At 42.6% G+C, this 26936-nt stretch overlaps 1 protein-coding gene across 1 annotated transcript in view; it reads right to left on the bottom strand.

Moving 5' to 3' along the window:
* The window catches only part of LOC124613005 (lachesin-like), a 539970-nt gene that overhangs the window by 123391 nt on the left and 389643 nt on the right, over nt 1-26936 (bottom strand). Inside the window, exons 3-4 of the mRNA XM_047141558.1 lie at nt 10548-10755; nt 3930-4088 (exon numbers count right to left, since the gene is read on the bottom strand). Of these exons, the coding sequence (XP_046997514.1) occupies nt 3930-4088; nt 10548-10755 (367 nt within the window). The remainder of the gene's footprint in view (nt 1-3929; nt 4089-10547; nt 10756-26936) is intronic.

Raw genomic sequence — 26936 nt, 5'->3', positions numbered from 1 at the left:
TAGGTTTGTCTTCCCCACAACTTTCCCTATGTTGCCTTTCCAATTTAAATTGTTTGTAAATGTAATTCCTAGATATTTTGTTGAATTTACGGCCTTTAGATTAGGCTGACTTATCGTGTAACCGACGTTTAAGGAATTCCTTTTAGCACTCATGTGGATTACTTCACATTTTTCATTACTTAGCGTCAACTGCCAATTTTCGCACCAATGAGATATCATTCCCAAATACTCTCCTGGAAATTGAAATAAGAACACCGTGAATTCATTGTCCCAGGAAGGGGAAACTTTATTGACACATTCCTGGGGTCAGATACATCACATGATCACACTGACAGAACCACAGGCACATAGACACAGGCAACAGAGCATGCACAATGTCGGCACTAGTACAGTGTATATCCACCTTTCGCAGCAATGCAGGCTGCTATTCTCCCATGGAGACGATCGTAGAGATGCTGGATGTAGTCCTGTGGAACGGCTTGCCATGCCATTTCCACCTGGCGCCTCAGTTGGACCAGCGTTCGTGCTGGACGTGCAGACCGCGTGAGACGACGCTTCATCCAGTCCCAAACATGCTCAATGGGGGACAGATCCGGAGATCTTGCTGGCCAGGGTAGTTGACTTACACCTTCTAGAGCACGTTGGGTGGCACGGGATACATGCGGACGTGCATTGTCCTGTTGGAACAGCAAGTTCCCTTGCCGGTCTAGGAATGGTAGAACGATGGGTTCGATGACGGTTTGGATGTACCGTGTACTATTCAGTGTCCCCTCGACGATCACCAGTGGTGTACGGCCAGTGTAGGAGATCGCTCCCCACACCATGATGCCGGGTGTTGGCCCTGTGTGCCTCGGTCGTATGCAGTCCTGATTGTGGCGCTCACCTGCACGGCGCCAAACACGCATACGACCATCATTGGCACCAAGGCAGAAGCGACTCTCATCGCTGAAGACGACACGTCTCCATTCGTCCCTCCATTCACGCCTGTCGCGACACCACTGGAGGCGGGCTGCACGATGTTGGGGCGCGAGCGGAAGACGGCCTAACGGTGTGCGGGACCGTAGCCCAGCTTCATGGAGACGGTTGCGAATGGTCCTCGCCGATACCCCAGGAGCAACAGTGTCCCTAATTTGCTGGGAAGTGGCGGTGCGGTCCCCTACGGCACTGCGTAGGATCCTACGGTCTTGGCGTGCATCCGTGCGTCGCTGCGGTCCGGTCCCAGGTCGACGGGCACGTGCACCTTCCGCCGACCACTGGCGGCAACATCGATGTACTGTGGAGACCTCACGCCCCACGTGTTGAGCAATTCGGCGGTACGTCCACCCGGCCTCCCGCATGCCCACTATACGCCCTCGCTCAAAGTCCGTCAACTGCACATACGGTTCACGTCCACGCTGTCGTGGCATGCTACCAGTGTTAAAGACTGCGATGGAGCTCCGTATGCCACGGCAAACTGGCTGACACTGACGGCGGCGGTGCACAAATGCTGCGCAGCTAGCGCCATTCGACGGCCAACACCGCGGTTCCTGGTGTGTCCGCTGTGCCGTGCGTGTGATCATTGCTTGTACAGCCCTCTCGCAGTGTCCGGAGCAAGTATGGTGGGCCTGACACACCGGTGTCAATGTGTTCTTTTTTCCATTTCCAGGAGTGCAGTTTTGCACTTTGTTTTGATCTTATGATGAGTTTATTGAACGATAAACGACAGCATCATCTGCAAACAACCTAAGACGGCTGCTCAGATTGTCCCCTAAATCGTTTACATACATATCCAACAGCAGCGGCCTATAACGCTGCCTTGAGGAATGACAGAAATAACGTCTCTTTTACTCATTGACTTTCCGTCAATTACTACGAACTGTGGCCACTCTGACAGGAAATCACGAATCCAGTCACACAATTGAGACAATATTCAATAAGCACGCAATTTCACTAAATGCCGCTTGTGTCCTACAATGTCAAAAGTCTTTTGGAAATCTAAAAATACGGAATCAGTTTGAAAGCCCCTGTCAACAGCACTCAACACTTCGTGTGTGTAAAGAGTTATTTGTGTTTCACAAGAACGATGTTTTATAAATCCGTGTGTCCTTAGCCCGTTCTCTTCCAAGTAATTCATATTGTTCGAACAAAATATATGTTCCAAAGTCCTACTGAATATCGAAGTTAATCATATTGGCGTGCAATTTAGTGGATTACTTTTACTGCCGTCGTTGAATATTTGTGTGACCTGCGCGACTTCCAGTCTTTGAGTACAGATCTTTCGTGTGAGCGAGCGGTTGTATATGTTTAGTCCTGGCCGGCCCGTTCGCCCCTTACTGCTTGTCTACGGACAACATAACACTCCTCGTCTCCTTTTATACTGGCGGGTCCAACTCTAGTCAGTTCCGCAATGCACAGTGGTATATCGATAGTTTGATCAGGCACTGTACGTGTGAAATACACTATTGGCCGTTAAAATTGCTACACCAAGAAGAAATGCAGATGATAAACGGGTATTCATTGGACGAATATATTATACTAGAACTGACATGCGATTACATTTTCACGCAATTTGGGTCCATAGATCGTGAGAAATCAGTACCCAGAACAGCCACCTCTGGCCGTAATAACGGCCTTCATATGCCTGGGCATTGAGTCAAACAGAGCTTGGATGGCGTGTACAGGTATAGCTGCCCATGCAGCTTCAACACGATAGCACAGTTCATCAAGAGTAGTGTCTGGCGCTCGGCCACCATTGACCAGACGTTTTCAACTGGTGAAAGTTCTGGAGAATGCGCTAGCCACTGCAGCAGTCGAATATTTCCTGTATCCAGAAAGGCCCGTGCAGGACCTGCAACATGCGGTCGTGCATTATCCTCCTGAAATGTAGGGTTTCGCAGGGATCAAATGAAGGCTAGAGCCACGGGTCGTAACACATCTGAAATGTAACGTCCACTGTTCAAAGTGCCGTCAATGCGAACAAGAGGTAACCGAGACGTGTAACCATGGCACCCCATACCACCAAGCCGGGTGATACGCCAGTATGGCAATGACGAATACACGCTTCCAATGTGCATTCACGGATGCGACCATCATGATGCTGTAAACAGAACCTGGGTTCATCCGAAAAATGACGTTTTGCCATTCGTGCACCCAGGTTCGTCGTTGAATACACCATCACAGGCGCTTCTGTCTGTGATGCAACGTCAAGGGTAACCGCAGCCATGGTCTCTAAGCCGATAGTCCATGCTGCTGCATACGTCGTCGAAGTGATCTTGGAGACGGCTGGTGCTTGCAAACGTCCCCATCTGTTGACTCAGGGGTGGAGACGTGGCTGCACGATACGTTGCTGCCATGCGGATAAGATGCCTGTCATCTCGACTACGAGGCCTTTGTGATCCAGCACGGCATTCCGTATTACCCTCCTGAACCCACCGATTCCATATTCTGCTAACAGTCATTGTATCTCAACCAACGCGAACAGCAATGTCGCGATACGATAAACCGCAATCGCGATAGGCTACAATCCGACCTTTATCAAAGCCGGAAACGTGATGGTACGCATTTCTCCTCCTTACACGAGGCATCACAACAACGTTTCACCAGGTAACCTCGGTCAACTGCTCTTTGTGTATGAGAAATCGGTTGGAAACTTTCCTTATGTCAGCAGGTTGTGGGTGTCGCCACCGGCGCCAACCCCGTGTAAATGCTCTGAAAAGCTAATCATTTGCATATCGCAGCATCTTCTTCCTGTCCATTAAATTTCGCGTCTGTAGCACGTCGTCTTCGTGGTGTAGCAATTTTAATGGCCAGTAGTGCATAAGCCCAGATGATATGGTGAAGCCATGCATCCGTCTCAGTGTATCCTGACACTTTTGACCAGACAGAGTTTGTGTGAACTACCAGCCTAAGTCGTGAGGTGAAGCCATGCAGCCGCAGCTGTAGACACTGACCGTCGCGGCCGCCGGGCATGGGTATGGGCTGCCCGCCCTCGCGCCGCCACGTGATGGTAGGCGCCGGGACGCCGGAGGCGGCGCAGCGCAGCGTCACGTTGTCGCCCTCGCGCGCCACGAGGTCCGAGCTGGTCGGCTGGTCCAGGATGTCGGGCGGCACTGAAACAACCACCACTCACATCAGACCATCACTCATTATATAAGATGTTGGCAGTTTCCTGTGCCCGCACCAAAAGTATGTGGAATCTGACCTAAATATAAAGCGATCTTGGTTGAGACATTGCATACTGACGCGGGTAAGTGCTGTGACATTACAGACGGCAGACAGGCGCGAACAGACTCCCAGTTGTTTTGATGTGCGGCGTGTTGCGGTGTCCAAGATTTGGGACACAGGTAAGCATCGTTCGCGAAGAGGCAGCGGCTGGAATCGTCCGCTACACCAAGCAAGTACTCCGTCTGCAGGCCACGAGTGGCCTACCGGGATCACCCGACTGCCGTGTCATCGTCACATCCTCAGTGGAGGATGCGGATAGGAGGGGCATGGGATCAGCATACCGCTCTCTCGTTCGTTATGATGGTACCTGCTACACCAAGCAGATGAAAGTTTCAATATCTGCGATTGGTGGAACCCCGAGGACGCGAAGTAATCTGGCTGACAGAAGGGCAGCAGTAGCCTGGGGTGTTATCACCAAGGGATAAAACCTGCGCGGTTCATGATAGCAGGAGGCTGGGACGATCGTGCGTCATCGCGCGGATTCTGAGGCCGAAAATTCATTTCACAGTTACAAAATACAGTGAAGGAAAGAAATATCAGCCCACGAAGGAGTTGTGCAACATAAACGAAAGTTGGTAGCGTGTTTCTCCATCTGAAAGATGATGCCTATTTGCATTTCATGCCAGTCGCTTAAGAGGGGCGCTAGCAGCGCCACTGTGAGACAGCAATCAGGTTTGCTTTAAATACACGTATAAATGTCGAGTGCGTTAGTTACCTTCGATATTTGACTTGTTGAGTTGCTAGTCAAGAATGCCTGTAAGGCGACAAAGACGCCATTATTAGCACCTCCTGTAATAGGTCTAAGACAAGCTGCTCGTCCCTTGTGCGATACTAAAGCAAGACTTTGCAAGTCTTTGAAGGAATGTAGCCACTCTACACGATTTCTGTCAACGGTGGTCGCTAGAATGTACCGCTACAAGAAGACTGGGCACCGGACGGCCACGTGGGATTACCGAGAGCGAAGGGCGTCGAGATCGGCGTTTGGTTCTGGCGCATCAAACTGCACCTGCAGCACTAATTAGGGCAGTAATTGACACCACGGTGACGCTACGAACTGTTACAAGTCGGCTACTTCAAGTCTAGCTCCGAGTCAGATGGAAAACTCTTCTGAGTAACATAGTAATAAATTTTTAGGACGTAGCTTCAACAACTTTTGATGCGCTAAAAGTAACTGTCTCACAGGGAAATAAAAGCAATTAGAATGTATTTGGAAGTCACTGCCATATCTGGCGCCCTATTGCTTCAATATTATTCGTGACAATTACAGTGATCAAGTACATTACATTAATTAGTCTAACGGTTTGCAATTTACCGCACGTACTAGTATCTGCATCATTTGTAAATAAAATCTGTAATGGGTAGCAAGATGAACTGAAGGGTTCAAAATGTTTCAAGCCTAAACCTCACTGTTGTGTTGCCACCTTTAAAAATTAAATAAATTTTTTAAATAATTTTTAACTTTGCTTTAGGGTATTGGTATGTTGAAAGATCAATATTAGCAAATGAATGTGTAAAAGTGTTACGTTCGTATGAAAAGTTATTTGACATAAATCAATTACTTCATACACAATTGTTAATTAACGATAAGGAAAATGTTATTGCCAGTCAATGAAAAAATTGTAATGACTGTAACCACCTCAGGGCAAATTCTCATGGTTAATATATTAAACAAATGCACAGAATAAGATCATGGAAAGGACAAAGAGTTTTACGTGACCAGTTGTGTGGGTGACCTTGGCGAGAGAAGCGCCAAGGGAAAAGGCGGTGGAAAGAAAGGCAGTTGCGTGGGAGCCTTCACAGCGTGTGTATCGGGATGTGATAGGTCCGCTAAAGTGAGGCTTATATGGTACTAAAAAGTGCAACCAAATATTCGGACGGCAGCGGCTTTTGTGCCCCAAAGTCGTCTCCAGTATGTATCAATTCGGAAAGGAAGATCATCCGAATAATTTTATGATGGAATCTGGCCGACGCTCCAACGAGTAAAGATGGCTGTTCCTTGTGACGTGGCTATCAATAAGGAATTCCATCTCTGTGGAAGAGACGACAGGAATCGGTGCACCAACAGTACTAGCACCCCTCCAGCACGCAACGCAAGGCAAGCACTAATTTTATAGACTTGTTTGTTTGATCTCAGAACGTGTAAGGGGTTACAGTCAAATTACTTTGAAATGAAAAAATAGATGTGCAAACATTCTCCAAGAATTTCTGCCCCAAGCCACACCAGTCCTGTTTCCTTGTCATGTCTGTTGCGAAATTACAGTTTGAAAGTTAAATGGCTTGTTTGTTTAATAATTGGATAAAAGGTACGACAAGTAAACTCATTATTATTACGAACTGCTTCATAGTAGAGAGAGGGAGACATTCAATCTAAGAAATTGCTTTGGTTTATAACACCATCTTTAAATGTGATCGCTTTGTTCAAAGAAATAAACTACAGTCCATTGAATAACATTAATGTTGCTACAAATTTAAATTTGCTTTACTTACTAATTCATGATTTACGTAACAAGTTTTTCAAAAGTAAAGATGGCTGCCATTTGGCCAATCCCAGTTTGCTTCCATCTTGGTTCGAAGTAAGCTCATATAAGATTACAGCCACTGAAAGACACTGTCACTACTAAAAGTAAATAAAAAAGAAAAACGTTTAAAGATTTCAAAATTGTTCCTACAGAGCTGGCGACCTAAAATAAAATTTTAGGAATTGTTTATCTTAGAGTGGACCTAACTAAGGTAAGGTTTCCAGTCTTCTGTGGTGTACTACTGCGCTGTGGATGGATCTGATAGCAGGTAGGTCAGACGTTGTACAATCCTGTGTGCCCCACCGAATTTGCATATCGAGTCCCTTCATAGAAATTGTGTTTTGGGTAGAAGCCCATGTAAAATGACCGCCTTGCAGTGTAAAGTCCATTAGGCTACACCGGTCATAGGTTTTGTTGAACATAGAATGTTTATTAACAATATTGGCAGTAACATTTTTCAGTGTAAAATTTACGTTAGCGGGGGTGAGCGAACAGCTGTATTGTGGCTTGAGAAAATTAGCGGCATGCGGCGGAGACACTGTTCCAAAGGGCGTTCGCTTTCGTCCGGAAGGGTGGCGCGGGACTTTCACTCAGGAGCAAACAACTAGCGTTATTATGTGCACTAAAAATGTATCTATTTAAACAAAATTAATAGTAAGGAAAGACATACGTAGATAACAGTTTGCTTTTTTCAACTACGTTTCGTAAAGGCAGTACGATTCCGCGCGATTTCGTACAAAAAGTATTTAATACTACGAATCGGTCACACGTGGAATCGTCGGGTTCGGTTGAGATTGCACTATGTATCCAATCAGTATAGCTAGGTGCATCTACTGATGAAGTTGTTCGTTGATTTTTCAACAAATGGCGCAGTAATGTACACATATTTTAAATCATTACTTTTATTAACTTGATTTATAGATTTATCAAGATCTTTATTTTGCTCTCATGCAAAACTTAAATCTTGTGACAAAGGTCCTCCTAGATTCACCACCGCATTAATGTCTTTGTCACATAACAAAGAACGTTGTGAGATCCAAATAAAATCAGCGACTGATGAAAATTGCCAGAGTGATGAATAATTGTCTGCTCTTTGTTGTAGATGTGAAAATTCCTCTTTATTGATGTTTCAGAGACAGTCATCTATAATGGAAAAAGACAAGCACTGCTCACTGGACAAATGACGTCCAGCAATGTTTTCCTGTGCAACAGGCGGGACGGTTCGCAGGATGACCCTGATGAGGTCTGAGAGTCAGACGGGTGTCGAAAGTTTAGGTGCGAAACTGGAATTGGTGCTTCTTGAAAGGAGGAGCTGAAATCCTGGTGAATGGCCTCGGTGTACTTTTTAATTTGTTAGCAGCGGAAGGATGTGTCAGCACCTGTGGCGCTAATCCGCTTGACTGGCAGTAGACAGTCAGCACTGCCCGGCTGGGTTGACCTCGGAGAAATTTGGCTTTTGGGTTTTAGATAGGCCTTTTGGCATATATTTCTGGTCAATAGTTATTCTCATCCCAGGAAAATCTTGACGAAACAGTTTTTTAGGCGCTCTGAAAATAATCATTTCGTAAAACGAGAATCAGGAACATTTACTGATTCGTATCTCCACCTGGTTCATAACGTTCTGAGAATATAAACGTTATAAAATCTCGTCAGCTACAGGAGAGATGAACCATGTAATACTTTCGATAGATCAATTAATGATATTCGCTTAATACAACATCTATGCTTATAATATAACACATTTTATGGTAACCGATAACGGCGTTCGATGACGTAAAGTGGTGGAAAGTGTTATAAATTCTGCAACAAATATGAGTACGAGGCAACAATAAAACCAAGAACGAAGCGCTCAGATAAAAAAGTGTGCCAGGCAGGCTTGCAGTCGTTCATCCCTACAGATCTATCTGTGCATTAAAGGAGCAATGACAGAAATAAAAGTTTCGAGACTGAGAGTAAAATTCTTGGTGAAATCATATCAGTTACAAGCTCTGATGAGACGTTATGAACCTTAGTGAAAGCGGGGAAGAATTCAGGAGCTGTTGGCTGGGATGAAGGATACACACTATTTATTAAGTAAGCCGCAAAAAACCGGAAGTATTAAAGAGTAACAGATAAAACTTAGCGATAAACTTAACATCAAAATTAGGGACCAAGTACTAGATAAAATAAAGGAATTGGAAACAAAATAACAGACGGCTGGAGAAGCAGTGAGGACACAAAAGAAAGATTAGTACAGCAAACGAGGGCAGTACCGGCCAAAGGAAGTCTACTAGTATCAAATGTAGGCCTCAATTTGAAGAAAAATTTCTGAGAAAGTACTTTTGGATCACAGCATTGTGTGGAGGTTGTATGTAGGCTGTTTAGGTTTTTATGTTGGTGACGCCACGTAGCGCTCTGTCTGAAAATCACTGGCTGTGCTGCGTGCAGTCTGTGGCTTGTTGGCAGTGTTGGAATATTCTCTATTGTAGTGTTTGGCAGTTGGATGTGAACAGCGCGTAGCGTTGTGCAATTGGAGGTGAGCCGCTAGCAGTGGCGGATGTGGGGAGAGAGATGGCGGAGTTTTGAGAGCGGATGAATTGGACGTGTGTCCATCAGAGACAGTAAATTTGTAAGACTGGATGTCATGAACTGATATATATATATATATATATATATATATATATATATATATATATATATATATATATATATATATTTGAACACTATTAAGGTAAATACATTGTTTGTTCTCTATCAAAATCTTTCATTTGCTAAGTATGCCTATCAGTAGTTAGTGCCTTCTGTAGTTAGGATCTTTTATTTAGTTGGCAGTATTGGCGCTCGCTGTATTGCAGTAGTTCGAGTAACGAAGATTTTTGGGAGGTAAGTGATTCATGAAAGGTTTAGGTTATTGATAGTCAGGGCCATTCTTTTGTAGGGATTATTGAAAGTCAGATTGCGTTGCGCTAAAAATATTGTGTGTCAGTTTAGTGTCGATCAGGATAAGTAAAGAGCGAAATGCCTGAGTACGTTCAGTTCTGCTCAACTGTTTCAAAATCAAATAACGTAAGGGTTCAAAAATGGTTCAAATGGCTCTGAGCATTATGGGACTTAACAGCTATGGTCATCAGTCCCCTAGAACTTAGAACTACTTAAACCTAACTAACCTAAGGACATCACACCACTCCCAGTCATCACGAGGCAGAGAAAATCCCTGACCCCGCCGGGAATCGAACCGGGGAACCCAGGCGCGGGAAGCGAGAACGCTACCGCACGACCACGAGCTGCGGACTAAAGTAAAGGGTATCCAAGCACAGTAATTAATAAATTTTTCCAAGAGGTTGTTTCAAGGTGAATCGGTTACTGAAGGAATACGGGAAAGACGGAACTCTAAGTGTATGAAATGTGGTGATATAGGAGTACGTTGAAAGTTGGGTGGAATGGTCAGGTAAGGAATGAGGAAGTTCTCCGCAGATTCGACGAAGATAGGAAAATATGGAAAACATTCACAATGAGAAGCGAGAGGATGGCAGGAGTGTGTTGATACATCGGGGAATAACATCAGTGGTAGTAGAGTCATTCGTATAGGGTGAAAACTGTAGGGAAGATAGAGATTGGGATTCAGTCAAGAAATAACTGAGGTCGTAGGGTGCAAGTGGAGCTTTGAAAGGAAGTTGGAACAGGATAGGCAGTCATGGCGGTCCACATCAAACCATTCATAAGATAGCTGACCCGAACGAAAAGAAGAAAAAAGCCCACAACAATTTCCATAGGGTAGGACTTAGGAAGAAACAGTTTTAATACAGGGACAGAGTAAAAATCACAATACGCGCTTGTCGCACTCACCGACGACTTGCATGTAGCCGAGCTGGCTCTTCATGGGGTCGGTGTTGATCTGGCACATGTACCAGCCGCGGTCGGACTCCCGCACGTCGCGGATGTGCAGGAACCAGGTGCGCCGGTCGCTGTGCGTCACGCCGATGCGGTGGTTCTTGGTGATCACGTGCGCCGCGATCGTGAGGATCGTCTGCGTGTCTACGCGCAGCCACGCCACCTGCCGAAAAGGAAAATACACCACTGTGGAAGCGGACCTGTGTGAGCGTGGGGCAGTAGCAACTCACGAATTTGGTGGGAAATAAGATACTTCTGTCGGCAGATCTAGTATCAGTACTTCGAAAATTTCTCAATTATTGGAGATATCCTCAGTTCTAATTTACATTATCCCGTTATATCTACAGCAGGTTCCGATGTAACTTAAGGCCCTGAACCATCGGTAGAACTAGAGTAACTGGGGCCTAGAACCCGACCCCACCCTTTCTCCTCTCGCTGCATTCCCCCTTCCGACTGTAGTCCAGTGTCCAATTAATCATTATTGCTGCCTAGCTCTTATTTTCGATTTTTTAGATCAACAGCAGGCAAATAATAGTACATATTGCAATAATTCTTTTTTGTGACAGAAATTCAAAATACGGAAGTCACGCAGTCCTCTTTCTCATATATTGCACCAATGACATGATTCGTCTGTCACTGATTTGCTATCGACAAATACAAATCTGCAAAAAGCAAGAGAACCAATGCCAAATATAGCTCTTATATTTACGTGACTTTGGCTCAATTGGCATAACTAAAGTGGTTCTATCTGTCAGCCGAAAAGAAGACACACGCCCGTCTGTGGCAGAGAGATTTATACGTCTCATGGAACTATTGCTCAACGTGGTCGTCAAGATCTCCTTTCATACGTGCCCACAGCCTTCCCAATTTTTGCGCCTTCCAATACATTTTCTTGTTCTGCATCCTCCTCCTTCACCTCCCCCCCCCCTCCCTCTAGCCGCGTACATCTGCACTCTTGAAGAACTGAACTACAGACACGTAAAGATTCACCACGATTCAGTAATGACTTTTGTAGCAAAGAATTCGGAGAGACTAAGTGCTTAGGGAGTCGTTCTGATCTACGACCACTCAATCGCAACTCGTAGCTTACGAACATTGACCAGTAGGTCAGCCTGGAGAGCAGATAAGCACACTCAGCTCCATGTTCTCTAACCATTCTGAGAAATTTGGGGTAGCGCATTGTACTGATGAAGCTACAGGTCATCAGCAGTGTGATATGTACAGTCACACAAGTGGACATGGCCATGTAGTCCGTTCTTGAGTGGTTCGTCTATATCAGACGGCCACATTTTATCCCGCATTAACTTCTAGTAGAAGCACTATCTCATCTCCTGCCCGAAAGGTGCTCTGTTAATAAGTAGTATGCATCTCCTCGAGCGGTTTCCAAAGTAGCCATAGCCTGCCACACCCGTACCATACACGCGTGTCGAGTCATGCAGTCTATCTCTTTGCACTGAGCGTCCCGTGCCGGCGTTTCAGCGCCCAAGCAGACTTTCTCCACGGTAATGAGCAGTGAGCAGACGTACAAGTATTGTGCAGTGGCTACTTTTTTAACTCATAACAATGATACAGATCTGGGTGGTGTCGCTGTTCACACATTGTTATTGCCCAGAGTTATTGGGGAGTGCTCTGTAACGCTGTAAGCCGTCGCTCCGCTGTGAAAGTCCATGTTAGTCATTAAAACGCCGTTGCTGAGAGTAGTTGGCTCTATCGATCGATATTTTTTCGGAATCGAGTAGCTCATGGTACATTCATGAAAAAGCATCTTTTGGAAAGCCGAGTGCTGATTTTGATGTTTTAATCACCTGTCAACTCTGTATCGTTCGCTACCGCTGCCACAAATTTTTCATTGTAGTTCACGTCCTTGTAGAAAATAAACTAACGCCAAATCACAGTAAGACTCAGTTTTTACAGTTTCTAACTTATAACTCAACAAAACCCGACGTTTTAATTTCACAGAATGAGCATATGATTAGTGGAATTTAACAGTTCAAATTTCTAGATGTTCGGATAGATAGTAAAGTGTCGTGCAGAGCCCACGTTTAGGATCTTGTTCAAATACTTAATGCTCTCATTTTTACTATTCGAACGGTACCTGAAATAAGTGATCGTTCGACACGAAAATTAGTCTACGTTGCTTATTTTCAATCGCTTAGGTCGTATGGTATTATTTTTGGGGTAACTCTTCCTATTCTAAAAGGATATTTTTGGCTCAGAAACGGCTGTTAGGGCAATAAGTGGTGTAAATTCGCAAATCTCAGGTCGACTCCTATTCACTAGTCTGGGTATTTTAACATTGGCCTCTCAATATATATATTCTTTACTGTCGTTTCTTGTTAACATCAGCAGCTTATTCCCAAGAACAAGCAACTTTCACTCAGTTAATAGTCGGCAGAAATCCAACCTGCATTAGGATCGGACTTCTGTAACTCTCGTGCAGAAAGATGTGCAGTATACTGCTGCATCGAATTTCAATAAGCCACCACAACAATTAAAAAATTTTATCAGTAATCCACGCGCTTTCAAATAGAAAGTGGAAAGTTTCCTCATGGGTCACTCCTATTCTGTTGAGGAGTTCCTTCAAAAATTAAGCTAATTCTTAAGTTAGGTAGTTGACCGCGTTTACTGAAAATAATAGCTTGACTTTTTTGGGTTCATAGTCTAAAAATTTTATTTTTATCTGTTATTACTTTTATGTTGTAATGTCGTGTGCTGATACGTTCAGTGACCTTGGAAATTTGCTCCTCAATTTGGTCTTACGGAACTTGACGTGTAAATGAAAAAATAGATCGTTAAAGCAACTTTACCATACGCTTCACATTGGTCTGCAATTAACAAACCAATGTGAAGCCTATGGCAAAGGGTGTGTATTGTATTGTGCATTAAACCGGAGACCTAGAAACGACAGAGTTCCTTCGTCCCGCCATAGCCCTTAGTGTTTTACAATCCCACATCAGGGCGCAGCAGTCTACCCACCCCACCACCGCCCCACGCCGAACGTAGAGTTATTGTGCGGTTTGGCCCACAGTGGACCCACCTCTCCAGTTCACTCCTCTACCCCCCATCCCGGGACTGTGTCATACCAGACGAGTGTACCCCAAATGTTTTCGTGGTAGAGTAATTATGGTTTAGGCATACGTGATACAGTGTTTGTTCAGGAATCGCCGACATAGTGTAACTGAGGTGGAATATGGACAACGACCCCACATTCGCCGAGGCAGATGGAAAACCGCCTAAAACCCATCCACAAGCTGACCGGCACACCACACCTGGACGCTAATCCGCCGCGTGGATTCGTGCCGGGGGCCGTCACGCCTTCCCGCTCGGGAAGCAGCGCGTTAGACCATGCGGCTAGAATGGCAAAGGTTACCAGCATGGTGCCGAAAGTTAATGTCCCCTCCGTTCCAAACACGTATCGAGCGAGGGAAGAATGACTTCTTAAATACCCCTGTGAGTGCCGTAATTAGTATAGCCATGTCTTCACGATGCCTACTGGAGCGACACGAGGAGGGATGGAGAATTACCCTAGATTATTTTTAAAAAAATAGGTTCTAGTAACTTTTTGGCTTTTGTAGGCTGAACCGTGTCATGATAGATAGACGCGTCACTTGCCGAAACTTGATCTTTGCCCAAGCAGGCGGAAGTGTAGTCGGGCTGCCGGGACATGTGGGATCTCTCAGTGTGCCTCAAGCTGGCCTTCGAGGCAGAGGGGCCGGGGCAGAGCCTGGGACGGTAAGACTGCTGGATCCAGTCGTGAGGCGTCGATACTGGCGTGCGCAGGGTCCGTTACTGATGCGAGGGGTGCGTGGCATGATCTTGTGAATGCGAGGACAAGTTCCTAGACGGCGTTCGTGTTAATCGTGTCTTCCAATTGGAGTTTTCAGCCATTTTCTACCGCCGATTTTAAGCTACTGTTTTGGGTCTATTGTTTGCTGTATTCCGCTTGGGCAGTGTTTGATTAAGTTGGGTTTGGTATCCTGTCCGCTACGTCGGTGTTGCGCTGCTACTCCATATGCTTTACCGTTTGTATTGTGAAGTCGTTGTGGGACAGCAGGAAGTTAGTTTCTGTTATTTGGTATTATCTCCCAAGGGAGAACCTTAGCAATTTATTTTTAAGTTTTGGCGAGATTTATTAAAGTCTCTTTCTATTGACTAATTTTATTAGCTTTCATTAAATATTTAAACCATGAAAGATTTTTCTTAATGAACACTCTGTATTTAATTGTAGACTTTGAGTCCGGTTTAAAATTGTTTTGAAAATCTCAAAATTCGACGTTTGTCTTTTTTTAACTGAAGCAATCTTCTTTAACTGTAATGTTTGTAAGTTTAGTAAATTATGTTGACATATATGGACGTCAGTTATGATGTTCTCTCCATTATGGCCCAGTCCTTCCTTTCAGAGCAACCGAAGTGCAAGAAGCGAGTTACGCAGGATACTTGATGTCTATCTTCAAGCATCTGCTAATTCAAGCTCTTCAACATTTCTCTGACGTTTTACCAAGAGTCAGAGAAATTGGGACCATTCGCGCCGCTTTCCTTTGGATGCGCTCAGTGTCCCCTGTCAGTCCTATCTCATATGAATGCCACACACTTGAGCAATCCTCTAAGAAGGGACTCGCAAGTTATTTGCAAGTAGTAGCCTTTGCAGATGGCGTTTTACCAATATCTTTCCAACAAACCAAAGAATACCTCCCGCCTTATGTATGCCTGATCCTAGGTAATCATTACATGTTGTGCCCCTACAAGCTGTTACGCACTTGTATTTGTACGAGTCTACTGATTTCAGATATGATTCATCGACGTTGTAGTCCTACGATACAACTTTTCTATGTTTTCGAAGTACACAATTTTACATTTCAGATCATCGGAAACACGTCGAAAACCTTTGAACTATTTTCGGACCGTGTTAAGACCCGACTGGATATTTGTGCAGCATTTTAGTAAATAGCAAGGGAGAGTGCTGAACCTGGAGGATTGTGTACCTGACGTTTCCTGGTCGGAATGACATTGTTGGGCTCACGCACTAGAATCCGCCGTTAGTAGTTCCCGGCATTTCCTGTTGTTTGTATTTTTATGAGGGATGAGGTTGTGTTTTGTAAGTATTACGATACGAGCTCTACATTTGTAAGTGCTGTATAATATATTACAGCTATTTCGGAGATATTGTTAATTCTTCATTTACAGAATTTTATGATGAATAAAATTCCGTACATTTTTAAAACTAGTTACATAAAGTGCGGAAGGTTGATCATGGAACTCACGATATTTTCAGATGAAATGAGTTTGTTAAGTGTGTTAAAAATTTTCCCTGTCTTTAAAATGAAAATTTGTTTTAATTGACAGTACCTTCTATTTCAAAATGTTTTAATGTGTAACTAGTTTTTCCATAACACTGCCTGTTAACATGACCTCATTTGCTGAATGTTGATGTGTAGTAGAGTAATAACGCAACACATAGCTCACTAAATTCAGTACTGACAATATTTTCTCTATTGCAATAACGTGTAGTAGAGTAATAATGCAACACATAGGCCATTAAATGCAGTACTGACAAGATTTTCTCTATTGCAGTAACCTTAAATATGAATAGAATATTTGTTCCTGGGTACACGACAGTGTTGCACATTTGAACAGTTTTTCACATTTGGAAACACCTTACTTCTCTGGAGGAATTTTGGCAATTTCAGAATAAGATTGCAATCCACATAAATTGAATGCTGTCATTTAACAATGGAATAAGAAAATATATTAAACTTTTGAAAGTCTGATAAGCGTTCCACAGTACAACATTCTCACGTACGTCATTATAAATAACTGCATACTGCATCATCTACGAGACGTCGAACTTACTCTAGTCCATGTCAATAATGTACCACCTGAACGTGACTGGTCCGAACATACTTCCATGGGGCACGTCTGAAGTTTAGTTGTACTTCTGTCCATAAATCTTCATCAGAGATGGTATACTGCATCTTCCCTACCAGTAATTCCTCAATCTAGTCACAAATTTTGCTTTTATACCCTGTATAATCGTGCTATCATTTTTATACAGTTACATGTCAGACGTAGTTGATGTGGCATTATATTCTGCGTTATTTTCATTTCAGTGTTCACAGTTCTTGCAGATTTTAATATTCTTAATAACTTTGTTTGGTATTCTAAGCTTATACACGCCATTTAATCTTCGTTCAGAATAAAACATTTTAAAACCGGTAAACCGTTGGCATGTATCAATGAATCCAGGAAGTTAAAATTTGACACATTCTGGTGTCTAACTTGTTACTTCATCAAGCGTGACTGACCTTCACAAATTCTATTTTATCTTCAGTTTCTCCCCGGAAATAAGGAACAAATTTTAAAAACACTATGACATTTCCCCCTTCCCCCATGAAGCATGGACCTTACTTGCGTGCTTCAGCGATACTGATACCATGCCGTAGGCACAACGATAACGGTGGGGTATCTGTTGAGTGGTCAGATAAAATGTGTTTCCTGAAGAGGCGCATCAGCCTTTTCAGTAGTTGCATTGGCAACAATCTGGATGATTGACTGTTCTGGCCCTGTAACGCCAATCAGAATGCCCTTGTAGTGGTGCTATTGCGAACGGCTGAAAGCACTGGGAAACTACAGGCGTAATTTTACCCGAGGATTCGCAGCTGTACTGCACAGTTAACGCAAGAAAGGAATAGAGACTTTTGAAATGTGGGTTGCAGAAGAATGCTCAATATCTGATGATTATATCGAATTATTACTGAAAAGGTACTGAACAGAATTGAGGATACAAGAAATGTGAGGCACAACTTGACTAAAAGAAACGATCAGTTGATAGGACACATTCTGAGACATCAAGAGATCACCACTGAGGTACTGCAGGGAAGTGTGGGGAGTAAAAATCGTAGGGGGAGACCAAGAGATGAATACACTAAGCAGTCGGATGTAAATTGCAGTAATTATTCACAAATGAAGAGGCTTGTACAGGGCAGAGTAGCAAGGAGAGCTGCATCAAACCAGTCTTCAGTCTGAAGACCAGAACATAACATGACATTTTCTCAAATTATCTAACTTTACTTAACTAACTTATCTTCTAAGTCAATGGAATCAAAAGGTACGACCACTTATGACACACGTTTTGTTACTCACAAACTGACTAATGAAAACCTATAGGATAATTCCAGTTGACCTCCGATCACGAAATTTGACTAGGAGCAAGGTTTCACAGTACAAGTAAAGGTTAAAATCCGAAAATTGTTATTTTGTAGCCACATCACACGAAAAAAATATTTGTTTTGTCATTTACTACCCAGCGTCACACACAAAATTTAAAAAAAATCAGCAGTTCTGCATTCAGGCTGGCTGGGTCGCAAGCATCAGACAAGGACTAGTCCGCGAAAGTCCGTTTCACATACAACTTGAAACGCCACATCTACGTGCATTAATCACTCCTGGATATCTGATGATAGATAAATTCTGAAATGCATCATATCAACAGTAAAGTTACTACTTGCCTGGTGTTTTGATTTTTACCAAACCAACCCGGTCAGCCTGAATGGAGAACTACTGACTAATGTAATAACGGTCACATGCCTCCTGCATGACTTTGTCATATTTATATTGTTGACATAAAACAGTCTGATAAAATCTTGGAATACCTGGGACCGATATCTTGGCAGCATCAATGTCGATAACACCCAAAATTGTTCGAGATTATTGATTCCCGGAATAGATAAACTGTCTATAAACATAATTAAGTTTGTAGGAACTCTCTATGCGTAGTTCAGCTCGGACCTGGCCAATTTTTTCATAGTAGGGACAAAAAATGTCAGTTTTCAAGGATACGTGAAAAAAAACCTTGAAATTCTGCGGTCCTTATGCGAGAGAAGCGCTGTTGGCTTCATTTTCAGTATTCCATACAACCAGGAAAACATCTCCACAGTGATATCAAAATCCTTAACGTATTTTTCTATACATATTTTCATGATTGTATGGCAATTAATACTGGTTAGGTAACTTAATGAGCATCGTTGTAATTTTCACTTTTGAAAAATTTGAAAAAGATGTACCGGTATTACAGTCTGTACCCCAATCTCAAGGCAAATGCAGCTCACTTTGGTGCTTCACGAATTACAGCCGTTGGTGAGAAGACATAGATGGGAGCAGGGAGCTTTAAAAAGTGAATTGGTTTTCACTGCCTATAGAATACATGCTTCCCTACAGTTATGCATTACGTTTCACTCAATTTTCTAATTGTTATGTTCGTTATTTTGTAAGGAAAGTTACTCCTGAGAACTTTTCCCTCTAGCGAATAACAGAAGTTTAATGTGTTTTCTTATTCCACTTTTAAATGATGGCATTAACCTTTTGTATGCTGCAGTCTTTGTTTCGAATTTAACAAATTTACTTTCCAAAAGTCAGAAAGTGTTCGAAGGTACAACACAGCCATGTACCCAAGAACAAACATACTATCGAAATTTAAAAATGTTACAACCGAAAAAATCTTGTCGATACTGTATTTAGTAGTCTGTCTGTTACATTCTTACTGTTCTGCTCACCAGTAGTCAGTAAATGAGATCAAATTGCGAAGAAGTACTTATTTTCGAAAACCAGTCATAAGTTAAATACTTTTTAAAATAGAAGCTACTGGAAACTGACACGAATTTTCGTTTGCAATATAGGTAAAAATAAGACATTAATGAAACTCAGATGCAAATATTACAAATTCCTTGGTAAGAAACATTCTTCCGTTTCAAGATACAAGATGGTGAACGACGGACGAAGTGTGAGTTGACCGTTCACACGTTACGTAATTAGTTTTAAACATATATAGAATTTTACTTGCCATACAATTCCGTAACTGAAGAATTACAGTGTCTTCCAAATAGCTTTAATATACTCTGCAGTACTTAAATATGTAGAACTCAAAAAGTTTACAAATGCTGCACAAAACACAACCTCACGTCTAACAACACAAAAGAATATGCGGGATATTTACTGTGGTGCTCTTTAGTGCGTGTTCCTTGATGCCATTCTAAAATCAGCCACTAGATTGAAACACCGACCAGGAAGCATCGTGTGCTCCTGGGTACAGTATTCTCAAGGTACAACACTCCCACACTCTTATGAGATTTAACCACGAGAGTGTCACATTTTCTCCATAGTGTAATCTACTGTGTTACGGACAGGACTATTTCAACCGGGAGACGTCTGACGTTAATCGTTTTATATTTAATTGTGGTTACCATGGAATAAGGGAAGGGATTTGTACGAAAACGCACAACTTTTAAATAATCCTCCCGATAAATATTTAGCGGTATGTGGCAACAGTTACTGAAAACATATAAAATATTTTTCAAGATTTATTTGACATAGTGGTTCAAAAATCTGGTTATAAAAAAAATTCTTTTTTCATTGGTATATAACAATAGAAGGTCGCCAAATGAAAGGAATCCTTTCTGAAGCTGCAAAATGTACATGGTCTCTAGAGTCACGATGTTAACTTTATACCGCGAGCTGTGTTGCAAGATAATATGATCTACTGCGGAAATTGCGCATAGGTTAACACGGATGCGGATATATCCTGGGTATCCGGAATAATAATTACTTTAAGGGTAACAGCCTGCGCACCAGCGGATATTAGCGCGTGTATCTGCGGATATAAGCAATGAATACTTTAAGATTGAAAGTTAAGAGACAGTGTCAATATTATAACGCCATATTTGTTTAGTACGTCAAAGGCGATCGATGTACGCGACTGCATGGAGCGATGCCGCGCGGTGGCAGACAATGTTCCCTTAAAATTTGTAATTTCCAACTTCCATGTAATTCGGAATTCAAATTACGGAATCTGTCAATTGACCCTGAAGGTCGAGTACAAAAATGCTCTCATCCGAATGTCTTAGAAACAAACAAGCAACAAAGTTCTTGTTTGTATCTCTTAGACAGAGAAAGACTTTCATATAAACTTGATGCAGGTGGCCATGAAAATGCGTCCAGCGAAACTTCGAAGCCAAATTTGTGACTTTAGGAGTCGAAAATAATTTAATGAATGCTCAGAAAATTTGGTGAACTAGGTATACCTGGATATGTCCTTGTCATACAGCAATTTTCATATTACATTTAGCAAAGAAAAGAAGTGAAAATGTAGTATGTAGGACCGTAACTTCAAGGGCACATTTTATTGATCGATACACCAGTATATTTCACTTACCCCTGCTTTTTTATCTTTCATCTTGAGAAAATAAACGGTGACTGCAAACAGATTAAGAGCAGATAGCATGAGTACTAGCAATATTTGTTAAAATTAACAACGTCTTCAAATTATGATTCCTACCTAGTTTAACAGGGCTTTGCAGATCAATTAGTATAATGTAATATAACGATCATAGCAGATCAGTGACACAGTACAATATCTTAAAAAATACAGCTTTTTTTCTCAAACTAGCTGTTTCTTTCATCTCTGTAAAAGGAAATTTACATTATACTTTTCTTGTGCATCAGTTATGTATAGACGAATACACTACATAATATAGAAAATTTTATGTCATACTATAATGGTGCATTCAAACAAATTTCCGTTATTAAATAAAATAATGGGAGTTTCCTGAAACTGGTGAAATAAAAAATAATTTAATAATAAAGTCCCCTGTCAACTCTTCACGTAACCACGGCGTACCGAATAGGATGAAGGTCTTTACAAAATTTCAAATCCCGATAAAAATCTTGCGCATGAGAATAGCGGTTCACTTATCCTCGCAGACCTAACAGTGTGGCTGTCCAGCCGCTTTGTTCGTGACAGGCAGTCATTAACAACAGTTGCCTGCAACAGCCAAGACGAACTACTTTGACATCAGGAATTAATGACAGCACATAATTTGCCCTCTGGGGCCCCAGAATTGTTTACACCTCCGCTATTACATGCGCGGGAGTTCCTATAATGCGAAAACAAGTGCAGCTCAAAACCACGTGATAAAATAGTATAATTTATGTTTGATCAGTCAACTACACGTCAGTTCTGCGTTGTTTATTTTTCCATGATCTGAGTACGAATGTCACAACATATTTAATGTTTCACTTACAAATTTGATATTCAGCTTACTCTGTTTGTATAGTTTCCTCGAGATAAGACTTCCTTTATCATGATGTGATCGTTGTCCATTCTTAGAAACGTGCTTCAAGTTCTATTTCACCTCAGCAGCTTTAAGCTTTCAGTTTTTTATTTCAGTTACACTTATAAAATAACAGCTTTTCCTAAAGGAACGAACAACACCGAATTTTGTTTGTTCATTAAGGGCAACTACTCAAGGGACGCTCATTGCTGTGATGAAGGCAAGCGCTGGTATCATCTGGGAATCTGAACAGGTGCCTATGTAAAGAAAAGGTCCTCCGTACTTCTAGTAACTATAATATTTAGATGCGGAACAACCATACTGAGACGAAAACAATTGTTTCGCTTCAATTGGGTCGTCTGTACAGAATCAGCTAAATAACAACCTTTCTTGGTACTGCCCGAATATTTCAAAGCATAAAGCTTCCACCGTTCAATGGTTCTCACTATTTTTAACCTATGAAAGTTATTGTAAAGCACAAAAACAAGGCAAACATTAGAGAGATTTTCCCATTATTTCCCTGTTGAAAAGTGAAGGGGGCAAAGTTTAATACTAATGAACTAAGAGTGTAATGGACTGAGATTTGCAAGGAACAGTAGTATGATACTAAATTATTTCTGGATCAATCTGTATTAATGTTTTTCGAAACTTATCCTGTGAAATCTTGGCACTATCACATCCCGGCTCAGGCCTGAGAGATTCAAAACAAGTCAAGTTCCAATCAGATAATGAAATCAGACTTCATACATTTCTCGTTAAATATAGATACTACCACGTGTTACAAAGTTATTCTTACATATTCACTCCAATTAATTAGCTATTTATTTTCCTTGTACTTGAAGCTCGTCTAATCAGCTGCAGGAGATAACTTAAAGCCATATAGAGACTCACATTAGAGCACGTGAGAATAATTTGGGTGGTCTTAGTCCGGGCGCTAATAACTAGTGGCCTAGTTTGGTTACTCTTGGTCAACGAGGCATCTACTTCGTAATCCATTAAGAACTGTCATCTAAACATCATGAAGCACCTGTCTGATATTTATCAAAGTTTGTGGAGATATTTCTGTTGTGGCCTTCGGTCCAAAAACCGGTGTCAGACAACTCTCTATGCAAGTCTGTCCCATAGAAGTCTCTTTATATCTGAATAACTGCTGCAACCCACATTCATTTGATCTTTCGTACTATATTCATCACTGATTCAGCAGTAGTGTGGTATTTTACTACCCAAAAAGCAAAATTCATCTACTACTTTTAGTATCTAACTTTACAAACTAATTCCCTCACCTCATGAATAACTTAATTCGACTAAATTCAGTTACATTGTTTTACTGTCGTTGGTATCTTGTTGAAGCTGCATGGGCAGCTGTACCTGTACACGCCATCCAAGCTCTGTTTGACTCAATGGCCAGGCGTATCAAGGCCGTTATTACGGCCAGAGGTGGTTGTTCTGGGTACTGATTTCTCAAGATCTACGCACCCAAATTGCGTGGCTTCAAATGGCTCTGAGCACTATGGGACTCAACATCTTAGGTCATAAGTCCCCTAGAACTTAGAACTACTTAAACCTAACTAACCTAAGGAGATCACACACACCCATGCCCGAGGCAGGATTCGAACCTGCGACCGTAGCAGTCCCGCAGTTCCGGACTGCAGCGCCAGAACCGCTAGACCACCGCGGCCGGCCAAATTGCGTGAAAATGTAATCACATGTCAGTTCTAGTATAATAATTTGTCCAAATAATACCCGTTTATCATCTGCATTTCTTCTTGGTGTAGCAATTTTAATGGCCAGTAGTGAGCATTCAGACCCTCTTCAACAATTACCATACGAGTCCTTTTGTCATACCGAAGAGTTTTCCACGCCATGAATCCAGATCTCAGAGACGTCTGCATCCTGTCAGCAGATCGTCTAAAGACGAGTTGGCTTTGATCTGGTAGCCACAGACAGATGCGAGACTGATCACGGAAAACCATAAAGTGCCTATCAGTATCCCGGATGAATCTGGCGAGCGTCTCTTGTCTGTAGTATTGTGTCAGCGAAAAGTAATGGTAAATGGTAATTAGTGATTTCATTCCAGTTTTCAGTGGTCCGTTCCAGGTGTGTCTACATCTACATCTACATTGATACTCCGCAAGCCACCCAACGGTGTGTGGCGGAGGGCACTTTACGTGCCACTGTCATTACCTCCCTTTCCTGTTGCAGTCGCGTATGGTTCGCGGGAAGAACGACTGTCTGAAAGCCTCCGTGCGCGCTCTAATCTCTCTAATTTTACATTCGTGATCTCCTCGGGAGGAATAAGTAGGGGGAAGGAATATATTCGAAACCTCATCCAGACACGCACCCTCTCGAAACCTGGCGAGCAAGCTACACCGCGATGCAGAGCGCCTCTCTTGCAGAGTCTGCCACTTGAGTTTATTAAACATCTCCGTAACGCTATCACGGTTACCAAATAACCCTGTGACGAAACGCGCCGCTCTTCTTTGGATCTTCTCTATCTCCTCCGTCAGACCGATCTGGTAAGGATCCCACACTGATGAGCAATACTCAAGTATAGGTCGAACGAGTGTTTTGTAAGCCACCTCCTTTGTTGATGGACTACACTTTCTAAGCACTCTCCCAATGAATCTCAACCTGGTACCCGCCTTACCAACAATTAATTTTATATGATCATTCCACTTCAAATCGTTCCGAACGCATACTCCCAGATATTTTACAGAAATAACTGCTACCAGTGTTTGTTCCGCTATCGTATAATCATACAATAAAGGATCCTTCTTTCTATGTATTCGCAATACATTACATTTGTCTATGTTAAGGGTCAGTTCCCACTCCCTGCACCAAGTGCCTATCCGCTGCAGATCTTCCTGCATTTCGCTACAATTTTCTAATGCTGCAACTTCTCTGTATACTACAGCATCATCCGCGAAAAGCCGCATGGAACTTCCGACACTATCTACTAAGTCATTTATATATATTGTGAAAAGCAATGGTCCCATAACACTCCCCTGTGGCACGCCAGAGGTTACTTTAACGTCTGTAGACGTCTCTCCATTGATAACAACATGCTGTGTTCTGTTTGCTAAAAACTCTTCAATCCAGCCACACAGCTGGTCTGATATTCCGTAGGCTCTTACTTTGTTTATCAGGCGACAGTGCGGAACTGTATCGAACGCCTTCCGGAAGTCAAGAAATATAGCATCTACCTGGGAGCCTGTATCTAATATTTTCTGGGTCTCATGAACAAATAAGGTGACTTGGGTCTCACACGATCGCTGTTTCCGGAATCCATGTTGATTCCTACATAGTAGATTCTGGGTTTCCAGAAATGACATGATACGCGAGCAAAAAACATGTTCTAAAATTCTACAAGAGATCGACGTAAGAGATATAGGTCTATAGTTTTGCGCATCTGCTCGACGACCCTTCTTGAAGACTGGGACTATCTGTGCTCTTTTCCAATCATTTGGAACCCTCCGTTCCTCTAGAGACTTGCGGTACACGGCTGTTAGAAGGGGGGCAAGTTCTTTCGCGTACTCTGTGTAGAATCGAATTGATATCCCGTCAGGTCCAGTGGACTTTCCTCTATTGAGTGATTCCAGTTGCTTTTCTATTCCTTGGACACTTATTTCGATGTCAGCCATTTTTTCGTTTGTGCGAGGATTTAGAGAAGGAACTGCAGTGCGGTCTTCCTCTATGAAACAGTTTTGGAAAAAGGTGTTTAGTATTTCAGCTTTACGCGTGTCATCCTCTGTTTCAATGCCATCATCATCCCGTAGTGTCTGGATATGCTGTTTCGAGCCACTTACTGATTTAACGTAAGACCAGAACTTCCTAGGATTTTCTGTCAAGTCGGTACATAGAATTTTACTTTCGAATTCAATGAACGCTTCACGCATAGCCCTCCTTGCGCTAACTTTGACATCGTTTAGCTTCTGTTTGTCTGAGAGGTTTTGGCTGCGTTTAAACTTGGAGTGGAGCTCTCTTTGCTTTCGCAGTAGTTTCCTAACTTTGTTGTTGTACCACGGTGGGTTTTTCCCGTCCCTCACAGTTTTACTCGGCACGTACCTGTCTAAAACGCATTTTACGATTGCCTTGAACTTTTTCCATAAACACTCAACATTGTCAGTGTCGGAACAGAAATTTTCGTTTTTATCTGTTAGGTAGTCTGAAATCTGCCTTCTATTACTCTTGCTAAACAGATAAACCTTCCTCCCTTTTTTTATATTCCTATTAACTTCCATATTCAGGGATGCTGCAACGGCCTTATGATCACTGATTCCCTGTTCTGTACATACAGATTCGAAAAGTTCGGGTCTGTTTGTTATCAGTAGGTCCAATATGTTATCTCCACGAGTCGGTTCTCTGTTTAATTGCTCGAGGTAATTTTCGGATAGTGCACTCAGTATAATGTCACTCGATGCTCTGTCCCTACCACCCGTCCTAAACATCTGAGTGTCCCAGTCTATATCTGGTAAATTGAAATCTCCACCTAAGACTATAACATGCTGAGAAAATTTATGTGAAATGTATTCCAAATTTTCTCTCAGTTGTTCCGCCACTAATGCTGCTGAGTCGGGAGGTCGGTAAAAGGAGCCAATTATTAACCTAGTTCGGTTGTTTAGTGTAACCTCCACCCATAATAATTCACAGGAACTATCCACTTCTACGGTGTCACTCAGCCTGCAGCTCCTGTCAGTATTTCAGCTACTGTCATCCCTCTATTCGTGAGAGGCATCCAAACAATCCAACGATCCTCTCGTGGTGTAGTGCTTTTGGATGGAACTGTCCATACTCGTCTTGTGACACAGTTGTCCTGAGTCGATCTCGTCGTTAATTATTCTGCAGGTGTTGCACAACGGCCACTAACCTGCATGATCTGCCGGTACGCTGCTTCCACGTACGTTATGCCACTTATATGTTCCTCAGTCCAATAGGTGACGATTATCTGCACACGTTTTCAGGACCTGATGTGTTGCAATCTCCATCTGGAGGAGTCCCAATAGTTGTACGAGGGTGACCCAGAAAGTATTCTTTATCTTCAACAATTCTTTATTGAACATCATGGAAATTACACACACGATAGAATGGTATTTTATCCATACACCCTAGTTTCCCACGTAATCTCCATCCCATTCTATGGGCTTCCATCAGCCCGAAACAAAGTCGTGTATGCCCTTCCGGTACCAATTATTGTCCTGGTGGTGAAGCCAGTGCTTCACTCTGTGAATCACCTCCTCATCGT

This window comes from Schistocerca americana, chromosome 4, assembly GCF_021461395.2.
Source record: "Schistocerca americana isolate TAMUIC-IGC-003095 chromosome 4, iqSchAmer2.1, whole genome shotgun sequence".
Lineage (NCBI taxonomy): Eukaryota > Metazoa > Arthropoda > Insecta > Orthoptera > Acrididae > Schistocerca > Schistocerca americana.
The sequence above is the reverse complement of the archived record's forward strand: the minus strand, read 5'-3'. Positions and strand labels throughout refer to the sequence as shown.